Source organism: Agelaius phoeniceus, chromosome 22 (genome assembly GCF_051311805.1).
Source record: "Agelaius phoeniceus isolate bAgePho1 chromosome 22, bAgePho1.hap1, whole genome shotgun sequence".
NCBI classification, from domain to species: Eukaryota; Metazoa; Chordata; class Aves; order Passeriformes; family Icteridae; genus Agelaius; species Agelaius phoeniceus.
The window spans coordinates 1,098,534-1,125,964 of record NC_135286.1 but is presented as its reverse complement, the minus strand read 5'-3'; the positions used below and the strand labels follow the sequence as shown (position 1 = coordinate 1,125,964).

The 27,431-nt window shown below is 49.4% G+C and overlaps 2 protein-coding genes across 5 annotated transcripts; both read left to right on the top strand.

Annotated features, from left to right (window-relative positions):
• Positions 1-4,630: 4,630 nt before the first annotated feature.
• NIPAL3 (NIPA like domain containing 3) lies at positions 4,631-18,112 on the top strand. 4 transcript variants are annotated; one of them, XR_013184977.1, is made up of 13 exons: positions 4,631-5,066; positions 5,853-6,269; positions 7,818-7,886; positions 7,974-8,145; positions 8,236-8,295; positions 8,784-8,929; positions 9,538-9,634; positions 11,018-11,153; positions 11,892-11,980; positions 12,672-12,735; positions 13,597-13,691; positions 14,130-16,617; positions 16,680-18,112. XR_013184977.1 is itself a non-coding variant. In XM_054648347.2 (12 exons), the coding sequence occupies exons 2-12, from the start codon at positions 6,171-6,173 to the stop codon at positions 14,327-14,329; spliced, it is 1,227 nt and encodes a 408-aa protein (XP_054504322.2). In that variant the 5' UTR covers positions 4,631-5,066; positions 5,853-6,170; the 3' UTR covers positions 14,330-18,112. The 4 variants fall into 4 exon arrangements, 2 of the variants coding, with proteins under 2 accessions (XP_054504322.2, XP_054504323.2); XR_013184976.1 differs by having other exon boundaries at positions 14,130-16,668; positions 16,701-18,112; XM_054648347.2 differs by having other exon boundaries at positions 14,130-18,112.
• Positions 18,113-20,159: 2,047 nt separating this feature from the next.
• On the top strand, positions 20,160-27,228 carry RCAN3 (RCAN family member 3). The gene is made up of 5 exons (XM_054648251.2): positions 20,160-20,386; positions 23,158-23,390; positions 23,886-24,059; positions 24,514-24,685; positions 25,207-27,228. The coding sequence occupies exons 2-5, from the start codon at positions 23,196-23,198 to the stop codon at positions 25,413-25,415; spliced, it is 750 nt and encodes a 249-aa protein (XP_054504226.2). The 5' UTR covers positions 20,160-20,386; positions 23,158-23,195; the 3' UTR covers positions 25,416-27,228.
• Positions 27,229-27,431: the final 203 nt, after the last annotated feature.

Sequence of the window (27,431 nt, the reverse complement as noted above, 5' to 3'; positions counted from 1 at the left end):
GCTTTTCAAAAAGAGGACTGGGCAGGATTCTATTTATAGAGCCAAATAAATCCAGCCCTGCCTGAGTTGTACGTGATCCCTCCAGCTTTTCAGATGTGGTCCCAAGAAGGGCTGAATGCCCTTCATGTCCTACTTCTGCCAATCCCAGTGGGAACTGGAAGGTCTGGGACCATGAAGATAAAAGAACAGCTTTATACTAACACAAATGTGAAATTATTCCAGTGTGTAGGATGGGAAGAACTGAAGTTCCTGGTCTTTAGGAACATTGTGTGAACTTCATTAATTGTCTTGTCTGCCAGTTACCAATGGAAAACACTCTGGAGGTGCCTTGGTTCCTCTTCTGGTGACTTGAGAGTTGGATTCTGGCAGTGATCCCATGTCCCCTCCCCAAATGGCACAGAAGGCAGAGAACAGGGAAGGCCTGGGATTGAAGAACAAGGCAATGGCAGCTGAGGAGCAAATGAAGCAGCTGGAGCATGACTGCACTCATAGAGACACAAGGATGAAGGGGTTTGACTGTGTTTGGCAGGAGCAAGAAGGAGCAGGGAAGAAGGCAGGCTCAAAGGAGGGGAATGGATGAGCCAAGGGCAGATTAAAAACCCCATCCAGATGGAAGCTGTGCTTGGCCACAGCAGCAGCAACCCCAGAATGACTCAAAGCCCTCCAGGAACCACCAGGAATGGCTGGGAGGGGAATGGAGGCTCCTGCTCTGCTTGGCCTTACCAAAGGCTGAAGGGAAGAGTGGCAGGGAGTGGGCAGGCAGTGCTGGCTGCTGCAGAAGCTGCTGATTTACAGTGAGATCACAGGGAACTCCTCCTGCTCCCTTTTCCTCCCTCAGCTGAGCTGCTCCTGGCTGCATGCACGGACAAGTGGAACGGTGCTACTATGGTGCTAAAAATAACAAACCCCAAATATGGGCCACTCCATGAGAATGGGAGAGCTCTGCAAGGAATGAGAGGCCAAGGAATCAGTCTTCTGCTGGATTCAGCCTTTCCTGTAAAAATACCCCTTGAGTTATCAAGCAGCTCAGCACAAAATCATCTTTTCCACTCATTTTTCTTTGTACGAAAACGTTTCAGGACAGCTCAAAATTTGAGGTGCGTGCTGCAACCCCACGAACTTGAGCAGAGCTGCTCTGACTTGGGCTGCTCCAAAATTACAGGGATTTCTGAAGATGTGGTCTGAGGGTTCACCTGCAGGGAGCAGGATCCTGAGGCAGCTGTTCCTTATCAACAACCAGAACCAGAAGAGAGCCTGCACTGCCCTGGCCACAGGGTCCCTCTCCACGTGGCCCTGCCATGTGCTCGAGGTTGTCCAGCCCGTGCCCTGTGGCCAGCGGGGTTGTGCTGAGGGAAGCAGGACCTGCCCAATTCTGCTGGAGCTGATTATTAAAATTGCAGCAGGTTTCCAGAGCAGCTGATAAAAAACTGCATCTGCAAGCTCCTTGTGCCCTGCTGCTGCCAGGCTTGGCTGCTGCTGCCCAGCCTGGAGGGCTGGATGAAATCCCTGGCCAGCCAGGGCAGCTCCTGTGGGCAGCACGTTCTGATTCCTTCCAGGACAGCACGTGCTGGGAAAGGCTCTGGAGCCCTTCTCCCCTCCTGTGCCCTGGGTTTGGCACATCCATCATCACCCAGTGCTGCTGAGGGGAACTGGAGATCAGGCACCTCCACGCCCTTGGAGATTCAGCTCCTGCACGCCTCAGAGTGCCAGGAATTGTGTTTGGGTGATGCAAGGGAAACCCAGCAGCAGCTCCCAGCCCCAGTGGCTGGGTCCTGCAGGGGTGAACTGGCAGAGTGACACAAGTGGGTCAAGTCACCTCTTGGGTGTTCCAGGTCAGGCACTGAGAGACAAATAAGCTCCTTCCACTGCCTAAATTGCAAGTGGGTAACTTCCTGTGCTGGCATTTATCCCTGACTCAAGGAATGTGCTCCAGAATGGCTGAGGGGGACATGGCCAAGTCCTGCAGCTGGGGAAACCAAGGCAGCAGCCCCCAAAAGGCCTGGTGTGGATGTCTCAGTGCCTCCCCTTGTGACCTGCTGCAGGAACTCTTCTCCAGGGATAAAGCCTCGGAGAGAAGCAGCCAAGCCCTTGTGTAGTTTGTGGTTTGGCCTGCTGCCCACTCTGCCCTTCGAGCAGGAAATTCTCAAAGGGAGTGCTTTGAGGAGCTCCCTGCAGACTCTGCCTGCCCTGCTTTAGTCACAGCTCAGCATCAGGTCAGCTGGCTCTGCTGGAAGCTGACCAGGCAGACTGATGGCGCCTACACAAAGTCTTTAAGCAACTTCTCCACCTTGATCATTTTCCCCTCATCTTTTTTTGTCCTTTACGTCCTTGATTGCTGTTATTCAACCCTAAGATAATGCGCTCCTGATATCACTGAGATGGGAGAGACAAGCAAGGAGCAAGAGATCAAAGCAAGGAGAAGAAAGAGAAGATGCTAAAGGCAGGAGAAGAAAGAGGGGAAGATGCCAAACACCTCCTTGATGTACCTACTTTACATACCCGGTACCGAGTTTCAGAAATCCTTCCTGCACGTAATTTTGGGAGTTCTGGGGTTACCACGCAGTCCCCAGACAGCGGGAGGCTGTGGAAGGGCATCCTCCTTCCCCCAGCTGAGGAAGCAGCTGGGAAGGTGCATCCAGCAAGCCCAGGAGGCCCTTGGCACCTGCGAGTGCTGGCTGGGAAAGCGCCGCGGGTTTAACGCATCCTTCTGCTTCCCTCTGCTGGTGGGAGGAGGGCGGATGGAATTCCCGAACCCCTGGGAGCCGCGGGAAGGGCAGCACGGGCAGGGAGAGGGGCCGGAACCCAGGGAACTCCTCTGGCTGCCCTGGAGGGCTCCAGCCCCTGCCCGGGGGGCTCAGAGACCCTGGCACAGAGCCCAGGACCCCTGTGCCTTTGATCTTGACCCATGGAAAAAATTACCAACCTTATATGAAGATTTACAAGCCATGAAAGTTTAAGTAGAATGATAGTGAATTTATCACAGGGTGAAAAATAGATTTTTGAGGTTTTTAGACAGGAGAAAGAATTTTATAGATAAGAAACAATAAACAGCCTTGAGAAGGAGAACTGAAGAGCTCTGACTCCTTCTTTGAGCACTGGGCTGGGAAAATAAATTTTCTAACACACCTTGGGGTGACTGTGAGCAGCAGAGATCCCGAGAGAGAGGGGACACCCCTGGTGGTGTCCCTGCACAAGGATGAGCTGCAGCAGTGCTGAAGAAATGCCAGGTGTGCGTCTGGGGGGCTCAAACACCCGGGACAAACAGGGCCAGGGCTGCTGGGTGGGACACAGGGAGGTGGCACAGGTGAGAGCATCCACCAGGCTTAAACCACTCATATTGCATTGCCATTTCTCCTGCTGTTATCAGTTGAGATTATAAAGTTAATGTAATGACTTTGATCTAAATTTGTTGCTATTTTTGTCGCAGAACAGGATCATTACCAGTGTCAAAAAACCCTCCTAAACTTCAAACATTTTTGGTTATACTGAAATTCCTTTGACTGAGACGTAAATCTCTTTCTTTTTCCCCCAGTTTGAGTTCCCTTTCCTGTGGTGTTTATAAGGAAATCTTGAAACCTAAGAAGAGCAGCCAAGGATAACAACACTGAATATGGAGATGGAGGAAACATGTGAATGCAACAGCAGCTGTCCTTTGAAATGGGATGTGTAAGATAAAGGCAAATCAAACATTAATGCAGCATTCCTGCCAGAAAACCAGCAGTCACTCCTGCATTTCATTTCCCTGGTTTATTTAAAAATACCTTTGGAAACACTGCTGCTGATGAATGTTTTGTTTGATTGCATTTCTTATTCCCTTGTGCTGGTTTATCCCCAAGAGGAGGAACTGTGGATCTGGAACTCCTCTAACCCACTGTAGCTATAAATAATTCCAGATACCCCTTGATTTGCTCCAGTAACGAACCCTGGTTGTGCTTTGAGCGAAAAACCTTAGCGTGGTTGATGTTTTCACCCTTCACTGTGGTGAGTGCTGTTTATTTTCGGGACATGGCACCGAGCGGTGCTGTTGTGCCAGAGGTACCTCATGCTCCGCAGCATCCCTGAGCTGGAAGGGCGGGGATCCGGTCACAGCCCACGCGTCCAGTGTCACGACTCAGGGCAGAGCCGGGATTTTATTTCTAAGCTCAGTCCCGGCTCTCAACGTGCAGCAGGGCCGAGGCTGCAGAGCTGGCCCAGGGCAGCAATGGCCTTTGCTGTCTGCATTGAGAGAACCGGCGCTCGGGGCGATGGCTCGGGGGCGAGGGGAGCCCAGGTGAGGGATGAGGTGGAGCCCTCTAGGGCCTCGCCTGAGGTGCCACCGGAAGTCGCCTCACGGCCCAGCCTCGCCCAGGTGAGGCGGCGCTGGGAACGGCGGGTACCTGAACGGCTGAGGCGGCGCGGGGGGCACCGGGGAGATCCCCGACCCTCAGGGGGTGTGCTCAGGGGTGGTGTGCTGTCTGTATCTGCCGGTTCCTGCCCGTTCATCCCCGGCCCTCAGCGGCCCCGGGAATGCGGACAACCGGTTACCGAGACAACAGCCGCCTCAGCTCTCATCCAATCACCGTGCTTGTTACTGTGAGCAGGCGCCCAATCACAGGCGAGTTCTCAGCGCGACCGCGGCTGGTTTAAGATGGCTCGGCGGAGGAGCTTTGCGCATAAGCTTTAAGGCGGCTCCGGCTGCTGTTCGCGCCACCGGGAGCCGCGCACACGGGGAGGGCGGGAGGAACGGGTCCCACCGGGGCAAAGCGGGGGAAGGCGCGGGGCCGTGGCTGTCCCTGCAGCTCTGGGCCGGGGAGCGCTCCGGGCGGGGCTCGCGGGACCGCCTCGTCCCGCCTCAACCAAGCGGCGGAACGCGGCTTCTTCCGCCCGGCCCCTCAGAGCCCTGCGCCCATAGGCTGGGCCAGATCCCTTCTCCGCGCAGCAGCCAATCCTTGCCCGCATCTTGGGGACGGTCCTTTGATTGACAGCGCTGGAGGCCAACCGGATGCGCCGAGGAGGAAGCGGCTGCGGCGCTGGACCGGGAGCCGGAGTTGGAGGCCGGGGCCGGGCCGGGGTCAGCGGCGGGGCCGGTGAGTGCCGGGGTCGGGCCGGGATCAGCGGCGGGGCCGGGATCAGCGCCGGGGCCGGTGAGTGCCGGGGCCGGTGAGTGCCGGGGCCGGGCCATGGTCAGCGGCGGGGCCGCGCACCGGAGGGTTCGGTGGCACACCCCGTGTCCCGGCCCGGGGCTGTCCCGCGCTCTGCGCTGCCCGGGCAGGGTCGCTGGCGGTGGGAGCGGGATTTGCTGCCCCATCCCCTCACAGTGGGCGGCTTTGCCCTTCCGTGGCTGCTCTGCCCCACGCTGGGGCTGCCCGGGGCCGCTGCCACGGGACGGGACACGGGCGGTGTCCGGGCTCGGGCCGGGGATGCTCCCGGCGAATCCCGGCCGGGCTGAGCGAGCCCGGGCCGGTCGCACCCCGCGGGATCCGCTCAGACCGGGCGGGGGCGGTGCTGCTGCTCCCCAGACAGCTCCAGCGAGCTCGGAACCGGGAAACCGGGGCTCGGAGGAAGGAGCTTCAGGGAGGAGGGACATGAAAAGCAGAGCTTGGAGGACTTGAGAGCCTTTGTGATGCTGCTAAATGCCAGCTGAGTGTGTCACCCCTGCGGGCCAGCCAGGTCACAAGAGCTTGAAAAGCAGAGTCTGTGAGTTTCTGTCCAAGGCTTTCTAAGAAGACATTTACAATCTGCTTTTCTTTTTTATGTGCAGCTGTGAGTTTGATTCCAGGGGCGTTTCTGTGGCCTATCTTTTATTGCAGGTTTTGGACCACTGATTTATTTCATCTAATTCTTTGGGGTTTATTTCTTTTTTTTTCCCTTAGATTCATCTGGAAGGAACATAACCCTGCTGCTTCACCGACTGGCTGGAAGCAGAGGCTCATCTTCCCCTCTCTGTGCCTGTGTGGCCACCCTGAGCCAGGGCAGGGGAAGGGAAGCACAGGACCCCTTTGGAAGGGAAGCAGCAGGACCCCTTTGGAAGGGAAGCACAGGACCCCTCTGTGATTCCCTGACCTTGTCCAGGGGAACAGGATGGATGGCAGGGAGTGGTACCAAATGTTGGTTCCAGCAGAGTCCAAGTCCCTTCTTTAAAGAGAACTTCCAGCATCAAGAAAGCTGAAAAGCAAAGAAAAAACCCCAGAATGGAAGGAGGAAACAGCCCCAGCCTGCAGCTCCAGCAGCTCCCGTTGGCCACAGCAGCAGTTTCTGTGCAGCCACACACAGACTCCTTCTCCTACAAGGTCAGCTTCCCACCCCAGCGGGGAGGTTTCCATCCCTGAGGCTCTGATTCCTGGAATGAGCTGATAGCGATGCTGCTTTGGGGTTATTTTCTGCAGAAAGGGCTCTGTCTTTGAATTCAGCCATTCCTGGGGTGTCACATCTGAGTGACAGAGAAATTCTGTGTGTGCAGAGCAGAGGAGCTGCAGGAAGGCGTGGCAGGGGAGGGTGTGGAGGGCTTTGGGTGCAGTGATTCTCACAGCTGCCCTTTCAGCCATGCAGAGGTTCTGCTCTGCTCTCTGTGTTCAGGTGTTTGAATTTCAGGGTTGAGCCCACAGCAGAGGCTGGGACATGGGGCTGTAATTCCTCCTTGTGCTCCAGCTGGGAGCAGATAAATTCCCTCTGAATCCCCGATTTCTCAGCAAAAAGGGGTTTATTTTCCTTTGAGACCACAGTCCTGGGCCCTTGTGGGAGTTGACCCAATGCTGTTGCCTGAGGCTGTCACAGCACAGAGACCTCTGCACTGTGTCACACAGTGACATCCTCCTGCCACCTTCTCTCTCTGTCCTGGGAACCTCTCAGGTGCTTTTGAGTGAAGCTCTTTGGGTGAATCTTCTTTTTGTGCATTCTGACAAAGAGGTTTTTGTTCTACTGCTACGAATTTGAAATCTGGAAGTTCTTCTGTGTATGAGAAAATCAAGATTAATCCAATTATTGACATCTGAATGTGAGCTGGGTTATCCCAAATCAATGCAAGTAAGGACTGGGCTGAAGGAACACTGCTAATGATATCTAATGAGGTTTAGGCAGTTTTGGGAGCACACGAATGTTTGGTGGCCTCAGGCTCTTCTCCTCAGTCCTCCTCTGCATCTCCTTTGTGACTCAGCCTGCTTTACATCCTCTCTTCATTTCAAATTCCATCTCCAGAGCGTGAGAATTGTTGCTGAGCTTTGAATGCCAGTGCAGAAGAGGTTGGGAGCTGTCAGCAGTCTCCTGTGACTTTGAGAATAACTGGTTTATACAAAAAGCAGATTAAAATCTGTGATAATTGGGCTTCCTGATCACATGGGCTGAATCGGTGACTGAACCAGCAGCTGTCCCAAGTGGAGAAGAGCAAAATAGTTGGGAAGCAGAGGTTCCTGATCCATTCTCTGGATTCCAGGGCAATAAAATCCTCATAAATGAGTTTTTCAGAGGCAAGAATGAGTGATGGTGTGGGGTTTTTTTAGCCTTATCTTCCTCCTCTCTGAGAAACTGCAAATGAATTGCAGTCTCTTGGAGAAAGTGGCTGTTGGGTCTTATCTAGCACCTGAGTTCACAGGTGTGGAGCACAGGCACAGCTCTAATCTGAGCTGCCCAGAGCAGCAGGAAGGGAGGAAGACAAACAGGTTTCACTGACAGCTGGGCGTTGGACCAGATGACCTCTAAAGGTCCCTTCCATGCCAGGCTGTTCCATGATTCAGGAATGGTTTCCAAGTCTGCTCTCTCTCCTCCAGAGTGTGCAAAGCCCTCTGGGTCCTTGGCTGAGTTCAGTCATTGTCAATCATTGTGTGTTCCCTTTGGCTTTGCAGGAGAACCTGATTGGGGCACTTCTGGCTATTTTTGGGCACCTTGTCAGCAGCATTGCCCTCAACCTGCAGGTGAGTGCCCTGAGGCAAATCCTCATCCTGCACTGAAATCAGCAATCAGACATGACAAGGCTGCTTTATTTCTGTGTTCTTCTCTAGAAGTACAGCCACATCAGGCTGGCAGGCTCCAAGGACCCCCGGGCCTACTTCAGAACCAAGACCTGGTGGAGTGGGTTCCTGCTGCTGCTGCTGGGGGAGCTGGGAGTGTTCTCCTCCTATGCCTTTGCTCCTCTCTCACTGATTGTGCCCCTCAGTGCAGTGTCTGTTGTGGGTAAGGAGGAAGGAGCCTGAGTGTGTTCCTGTGGGAGATTCCTGGCTCCAGAATTCACTGTTTTTCTCTCTCCTTTTCTTTCTTTCACAGCTAGTGCAATCATAGGAATTATATTTATTAAAGAAAAATGGAAGCCCAAGGAATTTTTGAGTAAGTTCCACAGTTCCTTTTCATTTCTCCTCTGTGTTTACAGTTCATCACACAGCATGAGCCCTCAGGAATTATAATTACAGGGCTGGCAAGGTCTCATTAGCACCTCTTGGATGAAATGTGTCATCTCCTCCACTGTTCATTACAAATGGATCTCTTTTCCCTGGCTTGTGCCAAATCCCCTGAACAGGCTGAAGCTGCAGCACAGGCACAAGGGAATGAATTCCATGGGCATGGAGGTGTTTGCAGAAGTGGGAAGGGGCTGTGGGCAGGGTCACAGATCTTGCAGCTTGATTTATTTACCAGAGGCCACCTGGTACCAACTTTGTCTCAGTTCCCACAGCCCCTGGTGGCTGCAAGATTTTGGAGGTGGGGCAGGAAGGGCACCCTGAGGAACATCCAGTGATGGTGCTGTGGGATGAATTCATTAATTGCAGGCATCCCACCCCCTCATTAACCCTGTGCTCTCCTGTCCTGTGCTGCCCAAGGGCGTTACGTGCTGTCCTTCGTGGGCTGTGGCCTGGCAGTTGTTGGCACTTACCTGCTGGTGACATTTGGACCCAACAGCCACGAGAAGATGACAGCAGAAAACATCACCAGGCATTTAGTGAGCTGGCCATTCCTGCTCTACATGGTGAGGGGCCATGGAGGGTGGGGGTTTTCTCCTGGGCCAGTTTTGTTGCCAGCATTATTTCTCCTTCTGGTTGCTGCCAATGTTCCCTGTGTTCACTCATGGACCTGGGCCATCTTTTCCAGGTGTCAGACACATGCACAGCTCCTTTTGTTTCTCTGAATTCTGTAGGATTAAATGTCTTTGACTGAAAATTTACTGGTGCCTGAGTCTGGCCTTTTTCCACACTGACTTTCTCTGGGCCCTCCAATCTCTTACTGAAAATCCCATGGAATTTGTGTTTGAAGGAAGACAACCCTGGCATTGGCCCAGGGATCACTTGTGGAAGCTCAGTGCAGAAAGCAGACTGAGATCTCTCCTGTGGATATTCAGTCAGGACTATTTGATCAGCTGCTTTACCATAAATCCCACAGCAGAAGTGTTTCCTGTGCTGCCAGCAGCTGCTGAATATCTCCTCTCACTGGAATCTGAGATGATGCTGAATTTGGTCTAGAATTGTGTGGGATCCCCATTTCCCTTTGATTTGCCCTATTTAATGTTTGATTGGCTCACATTTACTGCCAACCCCATGTGCTCTGCATCTCTGATATTCTCATTTCTCTCTTTTGTAGCTTGTGGAGATCATTGTGTTCTGTCTGCTGCTGTACTTTTACAAGGAGAGAAATGCAAACTACATTGTCATTATTCTCCTGCTGGTGGCTTTGCTGGGTAAGTTGATATGGACTTGTAAGATCTTTAAACAGTACATTGAGGCATGCAGGGGATTATATTGATTTAATTAAGGCCGTGAAACGCAATAATTTTCTCCAGAAATGTTCCTGAGGCTGATATTTAGAATCTTTGCAAAGAACCTTTGAACAATTAAGGCTTCCCCATCAGGCAAATAATCTTCCAAGCACAGAAAGTGCAGGTTATTAATTAATGTTCTTAATTTTAATCTGGGCACACAAAGGGTGGCATTCAGTGTGTGAGGAGGGCTGAGCCAGTGGGTGAAAGAGAGAATTTGACCTACAAGGATTGTCTCAGCTCTGTTAGGATTTGCTGTGTGGTTGAAGAAATGAGGAATCCTCTGCCACCCCAGCTTGTCCCTGGTGATTCTGATATCCCATAGTGGGATCCTGCAGTGATTCTGGATTTGCACATTTAATATTTTTTTTAATGGAAACTGTAATCAATTAAACTTTAAAAAGGATGAGTAATGGCAAGTCTGCCATGCTGAACTCTGTGTCACAGTCCTCAATTTTTGTTTATGCACCTTCAGTTCCTGCAGGGTTGTTTCTTTTACTCTTTTTTTTTTGTTTGTTTTTTTGAGCTCTTTGGGGCTGGATTTCAGTGGTGCCTCAGAGGCTCCATGAATTACAAAGCAACTGCCCTAATTCTGAATGCCCAACTTTCAAGAAAGGAAAGTTCTTCCTGATTCTTGTTTTGGCTTTATGAACCAAACCAAATGGAAATTTGTATCCTCCCATCCCATAACTGCAGAACACTCTTTAAACACTGACAGCACCAGTGAATGTGGAGCCATGATCATTTCTGAAAAATCCTTTCCTGTGGATTTTTTCTCCTGAGAAGCTGAGAGGCCTCAGGAACAAAATGCAAACAATGGTTATCTGCTGCTGTGGAATGCAACAGGTGCATCTGGGATTGGGCTCATGTGGTTGTTTCTGATTAATGGTCAATCACAGCCCAGCTGGCTCAGACTGTCTCAGTCAGGCACAAGCTTTTGTTATCATTCCATTCTTTTTCTATTCTTAGCCAGCCTTCTGATGAAATCCTTTCTTCTATTATTTTAGTACAGTTTTAATATAATATATATCATAAAAGAATAAATCAGCCTTGTGAACCATGGAGTCAGATCCTCCTCTCTTCCCTCATCCTGGCACCCCTGTGAACAGGTCCCAGTAAATGCTCCCAGTTCTGTAGCTGGAGAAGGGTTCAGTGACTCAGTGCAGTTGCTGTGCTGGGTTTGTGGGGGACAGAACAGGCACTCTGCATGCCCTGTGTGCCTGGCAGGACGAGGGGCAGGGTTGGGGAGGCTGGGGTGGTTTGCAGGCTCCTGCAGCCGCCCCAGCTGAGTGTGGTGACCCCCAGGTTCCATGACGGTGGTGACAGTGAAGGCTGTGGCAGGGATGGTCCTGGTGTCCATCCAGGGCTCCCTGCAGCTGGACTCACCCATCTTCTACATCATGTTGGTGTGCATGGCTGCCACAGCCGTCTACCAGGCCACGTAAGGACTCCTCTCTCTATCTTTTATCTGCAGTCTGTGGGCAGGGGCTCTGTGGTGCCATGCCAGAATTACCCCTTAAATGTAGAGAATTATCCATCCTTTCCTGTCATCTGTCCCAGGGGGGGTCTGTGCTTTTCCACTGCCAGGTGGTTTTAGTGCCACCGTTCAAGTGGTTGCTAAACAATTTCAGGACTGGAATGGTGGCCAATCAAATGCAGTATCTGTGCTGCCTAAAATCAAAGTGCAGGATCAGTGTTGTTGAAAATGTGTCTATTTTTAGGGGGTTTTTTCCCCCTTTGTACTTGCAAGAACATAAAAATGTTTTAATGCCACCATTCAAGTATTTTCCAAACAATTTCAGGACTGGAATGGTGGCCAATCAAATGCAGTATCTGTGCTGCCTAAAATCAAAGTGCAGGATCAGTGTTGTTGAAAATGTGTCTATTTTTAGGGGTTTTTTTCCCCTTTGTACTTGCAATCACATAAAAAGCTGGTAGCAGCAGGGATAAAAGGATTCTCAAAATATGAGGGACACTCTGGCCCTGAGCTTGGGGCAGTAATTTCAGTGCAGCCACAAACCTCCCTCTTCTGTCCTTTTTATTCTTTCCAAGGCTTTCTGCTGCTGCCATTCACTGAGCAAAGAATGAATTTCCTTAAATTTATGCATCACTTTTGAAAGGTGTTTCCAAAAAAAGGATCCTTCCCAATCAGCCCCTGTTGCCTGTGATTGTGTTGCAGGTTTTTAGCTCAAGCCTCCCAGCTCTATGACTCAGCTCAGATCTCCAGCATTGGCTACATCCTATCCACCACAGCAGCAATCTCAGCAGGTAACTGCACAAACCTTTCTGAAAAAAGGGCAAAAGATTTTGGGAAATAATCCTCCTGAAGGTGAATACTCAGCAATATGATGACTCTTATTTTTTTTGTCATCTCTCATCTGCAGTGGCTTTGTTTGGGTTTTTTTCCCTTTTTAAAAATGTGAATTATCCCATAGACTGTTAAAATTTTCTGTTCAGCGCTGTCATTTTGTGCAGGGCAATTTGTTTGAGACTGTTCCTCATTCAATATGTTCTTATATGTGCAGGTAAAATGTTTCCTTGTTATTTATTTTTGACTTTATTTTCTTTGCATTAAATATGTAAAGAGCAGGAGGCAGAATGTGTGTCCTGCTGCCACCCAGGACACTTCTAGAATTTGGAGCTGTTTGTTGTTGTTTGGGGTCAAGAGTTTGTGTATTTTTATAGCTAAATCCAATTTTTCTCATCATTCCAAAATAGTCCCTCTTGTTTTTGCTGCACAGGTTCATTTATATCTCTGTTAGTGACACCAGCAGAACTATTTTGGTAGTGAGACTCGAAAAGATTTGTCAATAATTTGTGTTAAAATAGAAATCAGGACACCTATTTTCAGATCATTAAATAAACAAAGGTGCTGGCTATAAAAATAGGAATCCTGGCTGATGTGGGTTCTGGCTGAAGGTGGAATTGGGAAGATGTAATGAATGATTTCCTTTTCAAGGAGCAACTTTTTACCTGGACTTCATGGGTGAAGATGTTCTCCACATCTGTATGTTTGCACTGGGGTAAGTGCTCCACGTTTCCTTGACAGAAAACTGTTGCTTTATGTGGCTCAGATTTTAAAAATACAAATCTGGTTTAAAAATGCCTCTCTGTCAGAGCAGAGAGTGGCTCTTAGGGCTCAGTGTCGTGTTTGGAAAAAATTGTGTAACCCTTGGTAATGCACAATTACACAACAATTAATCACTAAATCCTGGGGATCAGCTGGGGTGCTCAGCAGATGGCTTGGTTTTCAAGCTGCCTGCTCATGAATTGTAAAACAACCCAAAGACTCTCTCTGGGAACCTTATTTCAGATTTTGCACCTTCCCTGAACTGTGCCTGACTTGTGGAGTTTTTAGAGCATGGAGAAGGCACAATGCTGATGGGATCAGTAAAACATTTCCTGTTAACTCAGTGTTTTGGTGTAATTAGCTCTCCATAATCAGGGGACATTCTCAAATATCTTTTAGATAAGTACAGGAAAAAGTCCCCAAACGATTGGAGATCATTGTTGTGAGCTGCACCTTGCTCTGTGGCAATGCAGATCTGTGGTTGGTGGTGTGTTTACAGGAGCCTTGGAAAGGTCAGGCTGCTAAATCCTGGAATCCCATCAAAGCAAAGCCAAATGTTTCCTTTCCCCTGCAGTCAGCCAAGGTTAATTCATTAATTAACATGAAAACTTTTCCCTGTGTTTGATAAAGGTGAAGCTGTGCTGGTTGCTGGGGGTGTTCCAGGGCTGTGTTCAGGGGGGCTCAGCTGGGACAGAGCCCTGGAATTCTGCCTTGGCAGGGCCTGGACTGCAGCTCTGAATTCTGTAGGGAGCAACAGGGACTATTCTGTGCTCTGCCTTGCCAGGCATCTCAGTGATCCCTTCTCCTCCCTCAGGTGCCTCATAGCATTCCTGGGAGTCTTCCTGATCACCAGGAACAGGAAGAAGCCCGTCCCCTTCGAGCCCTACATCTCCATGGATGCCATGCCAGGTGACCAAAGCCCAGGGTTCCATCACCCTGTTCAAGAGCTGGGCTGCCCAGGGAGGGCTCAGGCTGTGCCTCTGCCCAGGGCTGGGTGATCAGGCAGTTGTTACCTGAATTGGAACTGGTTTGAGCACGTGCTGGGGATGGGGCTGGGTCTAGCAGGAACTGATTTTTGGGGCTGGCTCAGTAGTGAGGTAGAGGAGCAGAAATCTCCTTTGGGAGGCACAGCTAAGCTCTCTGGTGAGCTGTAAGAAAGCTCTGCAGCACTTGGTGGATAACTGAGAGCCATCCCTCATGCACTGGGAGCTTATTTCTCCATCAGCTGAGCACAAACCCTGTCTTTGATTTAGCAGCTGACGAGCCTTAGGGAGTGCTCATTTCCTGGCTGAACAGAGAGCAGCAAAAATGCACTTTTGTCCCTAATGTGTGCCTCTGCTCCTGCAGGCATGCAGAACATGCACGACAAAGGGATTGCAGTGCAGCCTGACCTCAAGGCCTCCTTCTCCTACGGCGCCCTGGAGAACAACGACAGCATGCCAGAAATGTACAGCCCAGCCACGCTGCCCATCGTGCAGGAGCAGCACGGGCCCAGGGGCGTCTCTGCCCCTCCCTACAGGGTGCTGGAGCACAGCAAGAAGGAGTGAGTGACCTTCAGGGACTCGGCAGTCTGACCTTTATTTATTTACCTGTTCAAATAGAAGCGAGCGTAAAGCCGACCTTGAGAAGAGTTTTAAGCTCGTCTGGAGCTGAACTTTCCAGGCTGGTTATTAAAATAAACAACTTTTTCTAGTTGGGAACTTGGCAGGGAGCAGATCCCAGTTGTGCATGGACTGCTGCTGGCTGGGAGTGTGGACTGATGGACTGGGGAGTGCAGCCCTGTGGAGCTGATGGGAGAGGAGATGCTGTGCAAGTGACTGTGCAGTTTTCAGCCCTGCTGGGAGTGGTTCTATCTCCAGACAAGTTCTCAGGAGCTGCTCACAGGGAGAGGAGGACAGGATTGAATCTTTCATTTACAGGGACTGTGACAGATTTCCAGGAAGGCTCTAAATCCTGGTGTGGCCATGGAGCTCCCCTGACTCAGCAATAAATGGAATTGTTTTGAAGCACCAACACTGGAACTCGCTGTGTCTTTAGAGCAGCAGGACTGGTGAGAGTGAACATTTATCCCTTCAAAGCACCAATTTTGGGCACTTCTGTTCTGGTGCTGAGCACAGGCACTGAGGATGGGGGTTGTTTTTAGAGCACCACTGGATTATATGGCTTAGAACAAAGATTATTTGCCAGTTTTCTGATTTCATAGCAGGAGCTTCAAGTTGGATTAAATGGTGCAGAGGGAGCACTATAAAGGATGAGGACAAGGAGAAATGAGAATGATGTGACTGTATCTGTTGGGAATTGATGTAATCTTGGACAAAATCTGAATTCTTTATCATATTTATTTATTTTCTTTCTAATTGAGGCAGGATTTCCAACTTTAGTGGTCCCAGCTTTTAACAGTGTTGAAGTTCCTTAGTTCAAAAGCTCAGTTTGGGTGATGTAACTGGGGTCCTCCCCCTTTTTCTTTATTTTTAAAAAAGGAAAACCAATACTTGTCTACTATTGTGGATGACCTAAGGAGAGAAGTTGCCCAGCACTCACTGAGGCCTGTGAGGATAATGGAGCTTTGTGTACTTTGATATTTATCTTTCCAGCTTCCAGGAGATGGCCAGGAGCTGATACTGAGGGAGAATGGACACAGAGGGGGGGACAATGGGGAACTGTCAATTGAGGAGAAAATACAACACTCACTGCTTATCCTGGCACTTTGATAGCACTGGGGGGGGTTCTCTAAAACTGTTGTGGTTTTTTTTTTTTCCTGGGAAAGTGCATTTTAAGTCCACTCAGTGTGGTTTGGGCTGTCTGCACAGTGGAGTCTCCAGGACCCTGGAACTGTATTTGAAAGGAATACTGCTCATGTTCTGTGTATTTTAAGTGATTCCCTCAATACCAGGGAGTTTGGGATTATCTTAGATTTGCAATAGTGTCTTTCTGCATTTATTTATATTTATTTTTATTTTTATTTGTTAAATTGACTCATGGCCAGTTTCTCTTCCCACTGCCAGAAACTCCCAACAACTCCCCTGACCTGCACATGATTATTCTGGGTTCTTGTTGTTGTAAATGACAACAGAACTGTTCCTTTGCACTTGTTTGCTTTGCCAGACTGATTCCATCTGGGCATGCTTTGGATTGCTTTGGCATTTTTGTGCAGCTTAGAAAAATAACCTTCCCCTGGCCAGGGGAGGTGCCCTGGGGCTGTACCCAGCTGTCTTCACCAGCTGGGCACAATTCAGATCTTATCAGTGGCATCCCCTGCACTGGAGCTTAGGAAACCTCAACAGCTTTCCTTGCACCCTCAATACTTGATTTGTGATTAAAAGAAAGGATGGTAATGGGCTCCTGCTGCCAGAGCATTCATTTGCTGGGGTGCAGTGACTCTGATTTAGTGCCTTTGGATGTGGCCATCGATTGCTGGTGAATTTATGGGCAGCTTTTGTTCATTAACAATGCAGAAGGAAGCACTGCTGGATGGGAAGGGCACGGGAATGCTGCCTTTCCTTATCTCTTCCCATTTCATCAACCTGTTCTGACCCATGGGTTCTGCAGCCACAGAACACAGGGTCTGAATACAAGCTGGGGCACCACACACTCGTTCCATGGCAATGTTCTCTGTTAACTGCTTAATAAAACAATTCAGGAGGGCCTAAAGGGTTGCTGATATAGAGATCAGGATGGTCCTGTGTGTGCCAGTGCACTGCTCCCAGTTCTCAGCAGGGATTAAACCCAGCACAGACTGGAGCACAGACTTGGCAGCCATGGATTTGGGTCTGGGATTTCCTCCTCAGCACAGCCCTGAGATGGACACAGGGCCAGGGGACAGAGCTGCTCTGAGGTGGCTCTGCTCCCTTGCAGGCTGCTCTGAGGTGGCTCTGCTCCCTTGCAGGCTGCTCTGAGGTGGCTCTGCCTCCCTTGCAGGCTGCTCTGGCCTGCTCAGGGCTGGTTTTGCTGTGAACTCCCCGTTCTCCTGAGCCCTTGCTCCCTGCAGAGCCCTCACGTGTGAGCCCTTCTGTGAGTGAAACTGCCCCGAGCCACAGCTCAGCTTTTGTGCTATTGTGTGGCTTTGGCCCTTTCTCTGCAAAGATTCTAAAGGCAAGCCTTGCTCCAAAGCTTTACATAACCAAGTTTTATTTACACAGTCTCTGTGTGCTCAAATAATTCTACTTAATAATGACAGTTCCCTTTACCTGCAGCCACAGGGAAATCTTCCTTTGTTTGCTTCTGGAAGCTTCCCTGCCAAAGGCCTCCACTGGAGGTGGTGTCTGTTTCCCCAGCACATAAATCACAATATTTATGATCATTGTGCCACAGCAGTGGAGCCTGGGCTGTTCCTTGGCCATGGGCCTCAGCTCCATGAGTGATGTGTGGGCAGGACTGAGGGACTGCACCTCAGTCCTCTTTGTTGCTGTGTTCAACACTGGAATCTTATCATGGGGTTGGTTTTGTTTGTTTGGTTTTTTTTTAATATTTTATGCACGTTCCTCTTTCTTGCTTTTTCTCCCAATCTTCCAAAAAATGTTATTTTCTGCTCTCCAGCCTAAGAAAAGGCATGAGCAGGGCCCAGAGAAAGCAAGTGTCTTGTTCAAACTTGACTGAAGGACTTCTGTGCTCTTTCTGGTTTTTTTCAGGAGTGAATTAAACTCCTCACCTCCCTTCTAGTCCAGGGAAGCTGGAACAGGAAGGGTTTTGCACCGTCACACTGAGCTTTTCACAGAATATTTGTTAGTCTGAGGTGACAGTGGCCATGCCTGGGACTGCAGCAAATATTTACAGCAGAGCAGCACAGCAAGGTCTAAAGGAGAGGAGCCCTGTGCCACATCCCAGGGTGAAAAATTATTGAATAAGTGTTGTCCAGCACACTCTGATGTGTGAATGCCAGCACTGCAGGGTTCAGGCAGGACCCTGCAGCTGGCACAGCACCCCCAGCCTCCAAAGGGAAGGGATTTCTCAGCACCAGGAGCTGCTCCAGCACTCTGGTGAAGGTGCAGCTCCTTGGGTTCACCCCTGCCTTCCTCACCCAGTGTGAGCTGACATCTGTGGCCTCCTCCCTGTGTGGTTCTTGAGGCCCCAGAGCACTTCAAGCATCCTCAGTGTGTATTTCATGTGTAACTGCACTCTGTGGAGCACAGCTGAATGTGTAAAATGATCTGCCTACAACATTCTCCTGTTCACCTTAAAATGTGTAAATAAATCAAGCTTTTCACTCTTGCACTGTAAAGGATAACTGCTTCATTTTCCACAGGCAATGTTGCATGTCTGCTTAATTCTATTTGTCTTTCAGGTGAGACAAATGAAACCAAACTTTGAATAAAAGATTGTGGTAAAACCTATGGAATTCTGGCTTGCTCCATGCTCCTGGTAGAGCTTTCAGTGACCAGAAATGTCTTGGGAGAAGTTGACAGGATTTAGGTGACTAAAGTGAATATTGAAAGCGCTCTCTTGTCTGCTTTTTAACAGGACACTTGTAAATGAAATGCAGATTGTTACAGCATTACTAATGCTCCCACTTTCACAGGAGTCTCCACATAGCTGGGGTCAGCTGTAGGAATTGTGCAATTTACCTTTAAAACTTCCTTTTACTGGGCTTTGAAAAAAATATTTTGCATTTAATATTTTGAAGAGCTTGAAATTGTGATCCAAAGAAAGGGGTGGGGACACAACCCAAACTCACTGTATTTCTGGTGGCCTAAATAGTGACGTTTTTTACTGAAATGGAGCTTCTCTGACACATGTGAGCCCCCTGAGAACAGCTGGAATGCAGCTGTGGCAGGTGGCATCCCTCAGGCACAGGGCACCGTGTCTGGGGTACAGAAAAGTGGCAATTTGGCTTAATCGACTGCTTGCCAACCTAATTAACACTCAACAGATGGGCTTGCAGTCCATGGGGAGAACAGAGGATAACCCTCAGGATACTTTTAATTAAATGTATCTCTTGGGGTCCCAAACCACGAAGGGAGAAAAGACAAACAACCCAAGGGCAGCCTCGGTGTTAGAGTTGCACTTCACTGAATCCCTGGATTCCCTAATCCCCAGAATTTCTGATAAAAGTACTTTGTTAACGTCCACCATTCAAGGATTAGAGGGTTGTATTACAAGTGTTCTAAGTGCTGATATAAAGATGTGCCATTGATGTCAGGAGTGTTACAGGAGTGCTACAAACGAGGTGTTATTGCAAGAGACAAAGTACTTTAAATGCCACTGAAGTGGACACAAATGTTGCAGTTAGTGGTATTAAAGCAGAATCTATTGTTGCCCAGGGAGGAAAATGTGGTATTAAATCGATAAAGCAGGAGATTGCAGCAAGGGAGGACTGAGGATGGAGGGTAACCTGTTACACCTGAATTTGCACTGCATCTGAATTGCAGAATGCCTTTACCTGGACAGGGGAGACTGATCCTACCTTCCTAAAGTGACATCTGCTGGGCTGTTTTCTTACAGGGCAAAGGTGGACAAGTCCTGGCAGAGAAGCCTGGCTCAGCATCTCTCTGTGTTTCTGAAATTTAAAGGAAAATATTTCAGCCACAGAAATTTCACTACTTGTATCACCAACCCACGCTGTCTTCTGTCTTTCTAAGTGAGGACAAAGCTGTTGAACTCAATATTAGTGTTAGTGAAACTCTAGTTTTGCGTGGGTATTTTGTGAAAAACCAATGAAAGGATGTTGGTTTGTGCTTTCTTTCTAGGGTAGATGTGCACAGGCACCGATGTATCACCCAGCTCAGATGATGGCTGTCTGAACCATCTCATGGCTGGATTAAGCTGTGATTTACTCCGAGGAGGACACAAACTGTCACTGTTCCCAGCTGGCAGCTGGCCGAGGCTGATGGCAGAGCCATCCCGATTAATGCCAGGCGAAGAATCGAAGAATCCCAGAATGGTTTGAGTTGAAAGAGACCTTAAATCTCACCCCACCCCTGCCATGGCAGGGACACCTTCCACTGTGCCAGGCTGCTCCAAGCCCCAGTGTCCAACCTGGCCTTGGGCACTCCAGGGATCCAGGGGCAGCCCCAGCTGCTCTGGGCAGCTCCTTCCTCCACAGCAGCCGCCGATCCCTCGTCCGGAAGCTGCTCCGAGGGCGATTTGTACCATTTTAAAATAAATTCTCATCGCTCTGAGCTCAGCCATTCCCACAGGGACCCTGGATGGCCGCTCCTCGGGGCTCTCCAGGGCTGGCCCAGAGCCGTACAAACACCGCCCGAAGTGTCCCCGGAGCGCTATAGGGGCTCCCCCTGAAACCTCCCGGGGGAGGCGGCGGCGAGGCCGGGACCACGGGGCCCCTCAGGGGAGCGGACCCGCCGCGCCCCCTCAGCGGGGCGGGCATGCGCAGAGCCGCGGCTCCCTCCCGCCGCTCTCCCTTTCCCTCACCGCTGCCTCCCTCTCTCCATCCGGGTCACCGACCCCCCTCACACACCCTCAGCTCCCGGTGGACGGCGGGGAGGGGGGGACGCGCGCGCAGGCGCGTTCCCGCCGCCGCCCCGCCCCGGCACCCGCGGGGGCCGCGCGCTCCCGGTGCCGCTCCCGGACGCCCGCGGGACCCGCGCGCTCCCGGCGCCCCGCACGGACCCTGCGCGCTCCCGGCGCCCCTCAGGCAGAGCCGTCCGCAGGTGAGCTGAGCCGCGGCCCCGCCGGAGCCGCCCCCGGGCCGGGCTGTGCCGGGCCGGGCCGTGCCGCGGCTGCGGGCGGGGAAGTTGTTTTCATCCTCTCTCAGGGCGGAGACGGAGCGTTTGGGGGGTTGAATTAAAGAACATTCGCAGCCGAGGCTCCGGCCCCGGCCCGGGTTTGTCCCGGCGCGCTGAGCCAGGGCAGCTCCGTGGGGTTTGGAATCGTGGCGTGGTTCTGGTGGGAAGGGTTAAATGCCAGCCGGTGCCACCCCTGCCATGGCACGGACACCTTCCACTGTCCCAGGCTGCTCCAGCCCCATGCCCAGCCTGGCCTGGGGCACTGCCGGGGATCCAGGTGCAGCCACAGCTGCTCTGGGCATCCCCGCCCTCCCACGGAAGGATTTTCTCCCTGTCAGAGCAGATTTAACTGCTCCTGTGGAAATCGCCACCGTTCCCAGCCCTTGCATTCCTGGAGCGGCGGGATGTGACCGTGAATGAGCCGCTGCTCCAGAGGATGCCAAGGAAAACTCCCCGGTGCTGCCTGAGCCCGTGAAGAGCCACAGCTCCCCATGGCAGGAGCTGCTTTGCTTTCATTTCAGATGATTTTTAGCCTTCTATGAAGTTGGGGAGTTTGCTTATAAGCATTGTTTATAAGCATTTCCCCGTCAAGCTGGTATTTAAATGATAAGCAGGTGTTAATGCTCAGAGAAAGGACTTGGTGAAAGGTCTGAGCCCAGTGGCTTTAGTTCTTGGAATCCTTTAAATTGTGCTGTTTAATCTGAAATCTATGAGGGGGTGAGTGATCCAGTAGTTTGCTAATGAGTATTGCAATGAAATTGTTTATAATTCTATTGCTGTTAGTACTATGATAAGAACAAGCTGATTGTAATAAATAACTTGGATTTGCATATCTCCATTCACACCAAACAATTTATAAATAGGAATCTCTCACCTTTCCAAGGAGGTAAGTGAAGAAATTCCCTTTTCCTGAAGCAGAGCACTGGCTGTTGCACTGATAATCACATTCCTGTACCTGTCAAGTCTGGAGTGTCCTTATTCTGATTTTGATGCTTTCTAATAATTGCACAGTGAATAGTTCTACCCAGTCTGTTCAAATATCACTTCTCACAGGGCTGTTACTCCTGTGCTTCTTAATTAACATTCATACCTGAGTCTCACCTGTGTCATCCTGATGTTGGAGATTTTTGCCTTGCTCAGTCATCAGGTGTTTTGAATTGATTTGGGTGAAGTAATGAAAAATCAGTTTTCTGAGAAAAGAAATAGAATCAACCATGAGGTTTATGATTAAAAACAACACCACTATGATGAAATCTTAATTTAAAAAGAAAGAAATACAAAATAATTGCAGTAACTTCTATAGCCCAGTGTTGTCTGCAGAAGCACTCTGTGCTGAGCTGGGTTTGGTTTAATGTCACTGCTGCCCTGACTTTGTTCTGCACTGAGGCTCAGACCTGACCAAATCTTGAGTTGCTCTGTGTGTTCCTCACTCCATGTTTCATTCACCATTCACCCAAGTATTGAGTTTACTTTCCAAACTCTCCCTTTTCCCTGCCACTGTTGCTCTCTCCTTGCTGGAGGCCTCCCCATCCTTTGGGCTGTCAGGAAAGCAGGTGCTGGAGCAGTTTGTGGGTTGGGTGCTTTGATCCCTCAGCAATGTGGGATCAAAAGCAGGCCAAGGCTGGAATGTTGCTCCCAGTCCAGCAGAGCTTGGCTGGATGTGGGTGTCTGTCCTGGTGCTGTTTGGGTGAGCCCAGATCTCCTCAGAGCCAGATGGTGCCTTTTGTTTCCACCACGTTCCTCTTCCCTCCTTGCATGAATCAGCAAGCACGAGAACTGAGGTTTCCACCAGCTGCCTGTTCTCCCAAATTTCCATCCTTCCTGCCATGCTGGGCAGCAGAACTGAGATCCCCAGGTGTGACTGGGGCAGTCACTGTCATTAACCCAGTTAATCCCCCCTCGTTAGGCAAATATTCAAATGAGATCATTGCCAATGAAACATCACATATTTACTGCCTTCTTTTAGTGTTGTGTCACAGGTGATCACTCTTTCCAAACCCAGGTCTGGTGCAGTTAACCTGGTTTTCTCTCAGCTAAGAGCAGTGTGATAACCTCAGGAGTTTTGCAGGGATGGGTTGGCAGAAGGTCCACTCCAGTAAAATCTTTTCCATTTCTATAAAAAATACTCTCCCTGATGTTTTTTATTTAGTCTCTTGCTTATTTGCATTTTTTTGTCTTCCTTGATGTGTCTACTCCTGTAAGTACTCCTGCCTATGGGAAAGGTGCAGGAAAAGGACATTTCCTTACATCAGGAGATTTCAGATTTTTGAGAGGCTTTGGACAGATGATTTAACTTTGTCCACGTGCTCTCATTGATGAAATAAAGTTGTTATTTTTTCAGATACCAGAGGACTGCTCTGATTACCCAGGAAATGGTTTTAATTATTAAACAAGAAATTGTTGCTCACTGTAAAGTGTGTCATGGAGAAAAGCTTCTAGAACAGCGCTGTCATTTTGGATTCCTGTCAGAGTAAAGGGAGGAGAAACTGCAGTTTCCTGATGGGGTGACTTTATCTTCCCTTGGATGGAGCAGCAGAGTCCTCCCTCCACCCTCAGCAGGGGAATGTGATGCTGCTGAGTCGTGGGGACAGAACAAGTTCCCTGTGGATTCCTGCCCCTTGTGAAATGATTTGCCCTTAGCAGTGGGGCAGGAAGCTGTGCTCCCCTCACGTTTGGTTTGGGTTTTTGGCTGGCAGGGCCCTGCTGGGAGCTGAGGAGCTGCTGGGGGGGAAGGATGCTCAGGGATTCCATGAAGTCCTGGAGCGACAGCCAGTCAGACCTGTACAGCAGCGACCAGGAGGACGAGGAGCAGATGATTTTTGGAGAAAATGAAGAGGATTTGGAAGAGATGATGGATTTCAGTGACTTGCCTACCTCACTCTTTGCCTGCAGCGTTCATGAGGCCGTGTTTGAGGTACAGGAGGAGAAGGTAAGGGAGAAGGAGTGTGAGTTGTTCTCAGTGTTCCATTGAACATTTTTGTCTGGATTTTCAGTGTATTAATGCACATTATAATTGAGGGGAAAAAAATCTGTAAATGAGGTCCCTTGTGGATCAGAGAGCTGGTAAATTAATTGAATCTCATAATTGAAAATTATTAATTGGATTTCAGAAGCATGAAATCGATTTTCATGACAGTGCAGTGCAGCTGCAGCACTGAGCAGCTCTCGCTAGGTGGCACCTGCTGTATTCAGAGTTTCTGGGCTCATTCACATCGGTTTACTCTTGGGATTCAGGTGAAACCAGTGAGACAAAGCTGTGCTACCCTGAGTGTGGATTTACAAGCAGGGAGGGAGGTGTGGAAGGTCCAGGTTGAGGTGATTCAGGAAATGGATGGGATTTGGGAGAGGACAGTAAAGGAAAATATCTTTTCATGGAGTGAGAATGTTCATTTTGCACCTGGAGAATGTTTGTGTTTCTCTGCAGGAAAGGTTTGAAGCACTTTTCACAGTCTATGACGAGCAGGTGACATTCCAGCTGTTCAAGAGCTTCAGGAGGGTGAGGATAAACTTCAGCAACCCCGAGGCAGCGGCCCGGGCTCGGATAGAGCTGCACGAGACCGAGTTCAGTGGGAAGAAGCTGAAGCTCTACTTTGCACAGGTACAGTGGGACACAGAGACCTTGCACCTCTGTCCTTGTTCCCTTACTCCTCCTTTGCCCATGAGCTTCATTTGGGGGAAATCTCTGAAATATCTGAAATCTCCTCATTGTTCTACACTGAGCTGTGCCAACGTTTTAGGGCACAGTTTTGGTTTTCGTCTTGAGCTGAGATTGGTTGGGACAGTCACCAAATCAGACACACAGAGGGGCTGCAACAAAATAAGTGGGTCCCAAATTCTCTTTCTAAGAGATGCTTTTGCATCTGTTTCCTGTTGCATTGGCACAGGTCCCACAGCAGCCCCTGCACAGGTTCTGAGCTGCAGCAGCTCCCTGAGGTGTTGTACAAAGAGCTGAACCCGTTTTGGTTTTTAAAGCTAGGCTGAATTAGTGGGGAATAAACCAAATAACAAGGGAATTAATATTTGTGCTCTCTGTCTCCTGGCTTTGCCTGCAGGTGCAGGTGTCCGCTGAAATTGGGGACAAGTCCTACCTCCTTCCTCCACAACCTGTGAAACAGTTCCTGATTTCCCCCCCTGCCTCTCCCCCTGTGGGCTGGAAGCAGAGTGAAGATGCAACTCCTCTGATCAATTATGACCTGCTCTGTGCTGTCTCCAAGCTGGGGCCAGGTAAGGACATTTACCTGCTTTTGTTTGGTACTTCCCTTCAAAAGTGGCTATTGAGGGAGTTTATCTTCTTGTCCTTTTCTGTGAGAAGAAAATGAGTCTCTTCTCTTTCTAAGCCTTCCTGGGAAATGTGCTTTTTGCTTTCTGTGAAAAGCAGGAAATGGGGAGGCTTGATGTTCTTAAATGCTTTTGTAGCTTTTAGTTTACAAATGTCACAGAAATATACAGCACACATGATGTCACTTAGAAATGCATTTGCTGCTCGTGTTCTGATGTCTTCCTGGGAGTTTTTTACATCCCTCCCTTTCTCTAAATGCCAATTAAAAGATTGATTGGATTCAAAGTGTGCTGTAACTGCTGCAGGAACTGTTTTAAGGCATTTGGTGAAGAGTGGAGGTTGAGCACATTAAAGATGGGGTGGGAATTCATGATTACTTGGTTGTGCTGTTGAAGTTAAGGGGGTTTTCAGCTGAATGCTTTTCCTTGGGGGTGTTTTTAACCTTGCTCTTGCTGGCTGCTCCCAGGGGAGAAGTACGAGCTGCACGCAGGGACAGACTCCACCCCCAGCGTGGTTGTGCATGTGTGTGAGAGTGAGACTGAGGAGGAGGAGGAGATGAAGAACCCCAAGCAGAAGATCCTGCAGACACGGCGCCCAGACCCGCCCCCCACCATCCTGAGTGACTCCAAAGCCTTTGAGTGTGCCCTGGAGGTGGGGGGGACAATGCCCTGCTAGAGCTGAGCTGCTCCACCTGGTACCAGCTCCAGGCACCCGGCCAGTCCATGTGTTGCTGTCTGTGCTGCTGCTATAGGTCACACCAGATCTGACTTGTAGTTGTCTCTCATGTTCAAGATTTTGGATGCCAATGCTCTGAAAAGCACTTTAATTTTAGGGACTAGTCCCCCCCCGAGTGTAGCAAATCCACCTGACTTGAAATAGTGACAATTAGGGAGTCTGGCTGTGTTTTGGTTTTTTCAGATGTTGCCCTTTGCTCTCTGTTGTACAGTGTGATGTTCCAAGTGCTGAAATAATCTCCTCCTGTCACGAGTGGGTTCCAGCAAGTTCCTTGTACAGCAGTTAAAAGCTGATCTGTCCAACAGCTTCCAGTTAATCTAGTGTTAAACTCCAGTGAAATGCACTCTCTATGCTCAGATTCCTTGCCAGCTGAGGTGAGGGTTAACCTTTGCTTTTCTCAGAAATACCAGCTGTGTGTTTGTAGTTTGACATGAGGCACAAATACACTGAGGAGCTGAATTCAGGGGGGAGAACACCAGAGGAAGAACCTCAGAGTCCATCACCAACACTCCTGCTCTGGTGCCTGTGGTGGCTGCACTGAGCCCTAATTAGGAGTTAATGACAGTGAGATATGGATCCAGCTGTTGAGTGTGCTGTGTCTGATCCTCTCTGACAATCTGGGGGTGTTTGTTCCTCTCCAGTCCTTGGGACTGCCTCCACCTCTGAATAAATCCAGTGACTGTTAGGTCCTGGCAGGAGCTAAAACATCCAAGGTTAATTGTTAACTTCTCCAGTCTGTTTTGTATTTTCAAAGACAATCAGTTGCCTGGCTTAGCCAGTTTTTATGCAGTTTCAGCCCTTGTTTGCTGTTTTTCATGAAGACTTTTTCTGTGTGGCCTCCTGTGTGTCTGGCAGAGCATCTGCTGCTTCTGAGACCAGGATGCATCTTTTAGAATACAGATCTTTGATTTTGTGATCTTGTGTTAAGTGTTTTAGTAGGAGGAAAATATGCCTTGGTATAACAACACCTGCTCCTGTGCTTTTATGCTATTTTATAGCCAAACTTTTTTAGTCTAGACAGATTCTTCTTTTTTTCTATTTAAAAAGATAAAATGATTTGTGAACAAACCAGGCTGCTGATGTTCCTGTGTAGAAATCATTCAGAAATTCAGATTTTTCAGGTTCATTTCAGTGTGTTTCAGTTGTACCTAACATGCTTCTTGAACTTCCAGAAGTGTTTTCACTTGACTGACAGCAGGGGGAAAAGGAATGGGCAGGGATTCTCATGGATGTGGAGGTTTTCAACTCTGTGTTGTGCCTGCTCAGGATCCCTCCTGCCACCAGCTTCAAAGTGGGATCCTGCAGGCAGATCCTTGCTCCAGAGACAGGAATAGGACAGAGTGAAAAGGTAGGAAATGGGGTTTGTCCTTCTATCACAGGTGTAGTATTTATGTATCTCTTCAGGTATTGAAATCACTCCAAGCCCAGCTTCACTGTCTCACTGTTCCATGGAATTAAAACAAAGGTAAAAAACCCAACAAAAACCTGTGTTATCCAGCAGGCTTATGGATTTTTGAAATTCCAGAAGTCCGGGTTGGATTCTCTGTGGTGTTTCTATTTTTTAAATTATTTCATTTCTACCCCAGTGTAGAAGTTGCTGTAAGTAGGAGTAAGTGGAAAACCTTCAGAAACAATTTTATAATGAGAATCAAGTGTGATGTTGTTGATGTATAAATGTGTTAAATGTGGAACAACATTCCAGCACTTTCCATTGTGTAAAGACACTTCAAATAAAACAACGCAGTGCCATTCACATGGGATTTGGGATTTGGGATTTGGACTGTGTTCAGGGGATTTGGGATTTGGACTGTGTTCACTTTCATGGGGATTTGGACTGTGTTCCATCAGGACAAGGTGGATATTGAGATCTGTGAGGGTGGTGTCTGCCTGAATGTTCTCATGGGCAGAAGGGAGGGACCTACGAGAGGGATTTGGGATCCTTGGGTGGGAAGGAGG